The sequence below is a fragment of the Chenopodium album genome, chromosome 3, assembly GCF_948465745.1.
Source record: "Chenopodium album chromosome 3, dcCheAlbu1.1, whole genome shotgun sequence".
NCBI lineage: Eukaryota > Viridiplantae > Streptophyta > Magnoliopsida > Caryophyllales > Amaranthaceae > Chenopodium > Chenopodium album.
Window position 1 is genome coordinate 47289398 of NC_137836.1, and position 5256 is coordinate 47294653.

Genomic DNA, 5256 nt, shown 5'->3' on the forward strand with positions numbered 1-5256 from the left:
TGTTTTAATGATTGTTTGAATAAATGTTACATATGAATATTTAAGTTAATGATTTTTTTTATGATGAGTTAAAATAGGGTAAATACAAGTTAATCTCTGAGATTCACAAAATTTGTTTATCACATGGCAATTTTGTAAATAAATCAACAACTTTTTCCATAAAAGTGGGTCCTACAGTAATGATGACTGGATAAAGTTGTTGATTTATTTATCAAAATGCCATGTGATAAACAAATTTTGTTTATCCCAGAGATTAACTGGGGCTTCCTCGTTAAAATATATGATTTTATGATTTAAAGGTTTAAACTCTAAAAGTGTTGATTGTTTAAATAAAAGTTAGTTTAATTTATAAATCATTTGATTGAGTTAATTTAAAATTTGCAGCTCATTATGAGCTTAAGTATTTGATATTTTAATTGTCCCTCTACCCGGGACTGGTTAAGTAAGACCATGAGCTTTGTATGATCTGGTCTTTCCTCGAGTATAGTATAACTTTGCTTGGGGGGTGTGCACACTTAGGTGAGGAAAATTGGTTTGGAATTATATTTTAAAATTGGAAGTTTATAAATTGAAAATCTATTGGTTTGGAAAGCTTTTATTGATGAACATACTACCCTTGGAAGGTTTAATTTTAGAAAGTCTAATTTTGAAAGTGACTTGTGACAAGTTAAATGGTTATTTCGAAAGCATGTTTGACTAATAAAAGTATTTACATGCCTTGCACTTATACATACTTAGCGTTTTTGCTAATCTGTTTTCCTTTTTGTTTTAATTCGCCCTGTTTACCATTTTGGTTAAGCAGCCTTGATTTCAGGTGTGGAGCGAATCGTTGCTTCGGAATCAACTTTTAGCATAGGAAGTCGAATATTGAATAAATGGAAAAGTTCTTACATTCCTGAAAATGTGGAGGCTTTAATAACAACTCGTAGTTGGATATTCTCTTATGAAAGTAAGTATTTTTTACTCTTTTTTTTTAAAACATATGTTCCTTTATTGTTGCACTTATAGACTTACACAGTGTATTTGGTTATATTATTGATTTTAAATTATATATTTTTACGTTATATTTATAGTAATTTTTGTTTTTATATTTATGTAGCAAAAAAAGATGATGGATTTGTTGGTTCTTATGTGGATTGGGCTCCAACTGAAACACGTGCTTGATGTCAAAAAATTTAAGGGTGGAATATTGGAGTATGATAGTATCGGATAGTTAGAATATTAGTGTGGTTGCTATCTTTTTCAATGAGATCTTGTAGTATTGAACATTTTGTTATGAACATTTCAGGTCGGGTCAATTTGGGTATCAGGTCAACATTGGGTTGGGTATAATCGAATCAGGTCAACTTCGGGTTTCGAGTCAAGGTCGGGTCAACTCCACATTGGGTCGGGTATGGATCGGATCAATTCCAGGTTTTGGGTCATTGTTTTCAGGTCAATTTCGGGTCATGGGTCAGGTCATCGAATCGGGTCATCGGGTCTGGATCAGGATTGCCAGGTCTAGTGGATCCTAACAAAATTGGTTCACCCTATGCTCCAATTTCAAAAAACAAAAGTCGTACACTCGAACTAAATTATTTTCTTGGTCAGCAAAAATAACCAGATATTGGCATTTTTGGGCCGAACAATCCAAAGCATCGTATGAAACTTGAAACTATTTTTTGCTCCCTTATGGTTTGTTCCCAACCGAAAAAAGGAAAAACAAACCAAACCAATCCAAAAGGGCCAATATGTAAAATCATCATACCTGAACGATCAGAGAATTAGGGGTGATGATAGAACATACAATTTCTTTCAAAAGACCAAGTTCAATAAGTATACTACGATGTATTCAGCAAAAATTTGTAAATCTATAAATGAACTTTTCATATATCAGTAAATTGTCAAAATCGCCGATAGATCATATGATTCATATCAAGCATTGGACCTGATGGGCATTCAAATGATCGATGACCACGGCCACCACAGGCACCACACATAATCATGTATATGCATTGATGACTTATGTGTCCTGGACGTCCACAATTTTGACAGAAGATATCATACAATTGACCCCCAGCAATGGGCGGAGGAATAGGTGGTGGGCCACCAAGCATGGGTGGAGGGCCCCTAAACATCAATGGTGGTGGATATGGTGGCGGGAAAGTTAGATTAGGACAATAGCGGGCCATATGTCCAGTCAAATTGCAGGAGTTGCAAATAGGCTCATTGAGACAATCACGAGCAAGGTGGCCAGGTTTTCGGCACTTGTTGCATGCTTTTTCATTCATACAGTCTGCTGTCAAATGGCCTGGCTGGAAACAATTGCTGCAAACTCTTGGATCGCTTGATTTAGGACACTCTCGGGCCAGATGACCCATCTTCCCACAGGAGTGGCAAATAGGTTGATTCTTGCATTCAGTAGATAGATGACCTGGTTCTTTGCAGTTCCAACACATTGTTTTTGAGTTACATTCAGCAGCCATGTGCCTAGAAGCCATGAAAACTACTATTAACCAAGTGGAGCTTTATAATGATAAGCCAGAGTGCCAGAAAAATAAAAAAAAGTTCCACAGGTTGGTGCACCATGTATCATGCATTTATGCATATATCCATTAGCAGGAAACCCTATCACTGAGAAGCTTACACCCACAAATGTACTTAAGATGATTCAACAATTTTCCAAATCAATTAATCAAAGCCTTAATCCATGAGTGCGATCAGCTACACAAACCAAAAGTGATTATTCCGTATAACATTAAAAAACCGAGGGGAGATGTAAGGGGCCAGATTTAAAATTTTACAGAACATTAATAAGCTATTCCTATCTCTGTTAAAAGTTAACATAAGAGAAAGGCACAAAGATAAAGAGAAAATAGATTTAAAGAGAGTGCGCGGATGCCAGATGGGCATTGAGCCCAACTTCAGAGAAAAAAGTAAAGCAAACTTACTTAGGCTACAAAGAGAGAAAAGGAGTACTATAAGTTGTACTTGTATGCTACAACTGGCAGACAAAATAAGCATATCTTTTATACCGTAGTATATATTTTCGGAAAGATAAGAGCGTAAATATCATGTTTCTTTATTAAACCAAGTACAATCCCTTAACGATTCCTATTAGAGACAGCAGTGGCTTTGAAGTTGTCCTGGTTTCAAACATCCAACACTTTTTGGAATCACCATCAAATAGACAGACACCAACAAGACAATGTTGCTTTCTAAGTGTAGTGTTAACTTCACATCAAATGATACAAAATGCACAAGCATCTTCTTCGCAACTCAGAAGGCTTAAAGAGCTTGACCAACAGATCACAGAAGCATGCCTAGCGAAACTTAATGCGGTCAGACAGGGAGCTTGGCATACAGATCACAGAAGCATGCCTAGCGAAACTTAATGCGCTCAGACAGGACTAACATTTACCAACATGACTTAGCTTATGAATTCCAAGCATTGCTTATCCTCAGGCCAAATCTAATTTGGGAACTCAAAATTTTTCCCTTCAACAATGGGGAGGTTGATATTAGAAATGAAACATATCAAATATTAGAAAAAAAAATTCAGAAAATAGGGAAAAAACATTCATTTTCCTGACTTAAGAATGTCAGCAAAACAGCCTTTTAGAAAAACATTCCATCAAATATATAAGACATTTATGCTATTCACATATGTCCCACAACGACTAGATGCTTATTTCACTGAATTAGTGCAATGATAAGTCATGGCAGGCAGCTCAGTAATTTTATTATTCAAGAACAACACAGTAAGCACAGTGAAATTCAGGGAAAGTAAACATTAAAAAATTATGGGAGGGAGAGATCGGACAGGAAAGTTCAGGAAGAGAGATTCGAGAAGGGACAATTCTCCAGATGGTCCAAGAGGCTGAAAGATGAAAATCAAGCCACTATTGTCCGGTGAAATTTTAACAGAAATCAAGTGCACCACTGCCATATGATGTGCCTGCTGCCTTGGTGGGTGAAGGCAAAGAAGAGGAGCTGTTAAAGAGAGGAGCTATGAAGAGTGAAGAGAAAGAAAACTTGGGCCGGGTTAGAAAGCAAAATTGTGAATTTTATATCTTTTCTTGATCAAATTTCTATTTTCTTCTGTGTGCGTGTGTGTGTGTTTTATACTTTTATTTCTTTATTCTTCTGTGTGTGTGTGCGGGTGTGCAATTTTTATACCCTTATTTCTTTCTTTCGTGTGCGTGTAAATGAATGAGAACCAACTCTAAAATCCTATGTCAGCGCTTAGTAGCTCAACTTGAGAATCTAGCACAGCGAATTACTTCCTACGTTCTTAATTACTAGACCTGTATTCCTTTTTCGGAGTTTCTTATTACTTCACCTGTTTCCTTTTTTAGGCAACTTTAACACTACACTCGGAATGATTTACCCTCACCTTTTCAACAACATTAACCCACAATATCCTTATCACCTTCCCTCCTCTCTCACCTCAATCACTCATCCAGAGGCGAAGGGACGGGGGGGAGGGGGGGGGGTGGAGGCCAGACCTCCCCGGCCCAAATCTGCCACTTGTAATTTTTATAGACTGGCCCCCATAAAAATATTATATATAACATTAAAATTGAATAAATTAGATATTCCAATGTCTGTCACATTGGTTAAAACTTGAAGCTCTTACCCAAGAGACGCAGGATCAAGTCCTTCCTTAACATAGTATTTTTACAACCACATGATTATTAATGTGGGTTGTTGTTGCCTGATGGTATGGCCCAAATAAACCTAAAAATATAATCTGACAACTAATTTTTTTATAAAAAAATAAAAGTTGGAGGTCAAGTTCAACAAAGTATGGAGTTCTTCCTCCAAGGTTTTTTTTTTTTTTTTTCCATTAAATTAATAGATTCTTTTATGTGATTTATATGATTATTATGATTTGTAGTTTTACTTGTTTATTTTATTAAATAATCTTCTATAGTTAGAAAAATTTGGATCCAAAAAGTAATTTGAATGATGATAATGAGCAAAAACACAAATATAGGGCAAACAAATCTACTACTTCAATTCGTAAAATAAGATTAAACTAATTTTTGTTCACCTTATTTTCACTTTTGTAAGGTCTAACAAATTTAGATAAGTTAAGTTCATAAAGAAATAAGTTTTGATAAGGGTCACCCAATTCACGTAAAAATTACAACTAAAATAAGTTTTGATAAGGGTCACCCAACTACCCAAGTATAAATTACAACTAAAATAAGTTTTGATAAGTTCATATAGGTTCAAATAAGTTCAAATAGGTGAAAATTAGGCAAATAGAAT

General features: G+C 35.4%; 1 protein-coding gene across 1 annotated transcript; it reads right to left on the minus strand.

Moving 5' to 3' along the window:
* Positions 1-1849: 1849 nt before the first annotated feature.
* LOC145613795 (uncharacterized) lies at positions 1850-2467 on the minus strand. The gene has a single exon (XM_081668847.1). The coding sequence runs from the start codon at positions 2463-2465 to the stop codon at positions 1884-1886; it is 582 nt and encodes a 193-aa protein (XP_081524973.1). The 5' UTR covers positions 2466-2467; the 3' UTR covers positions 1850-1883.
* Between the last annotated feature and the right edge of the window lie 2789 nt (positions 2468-5256).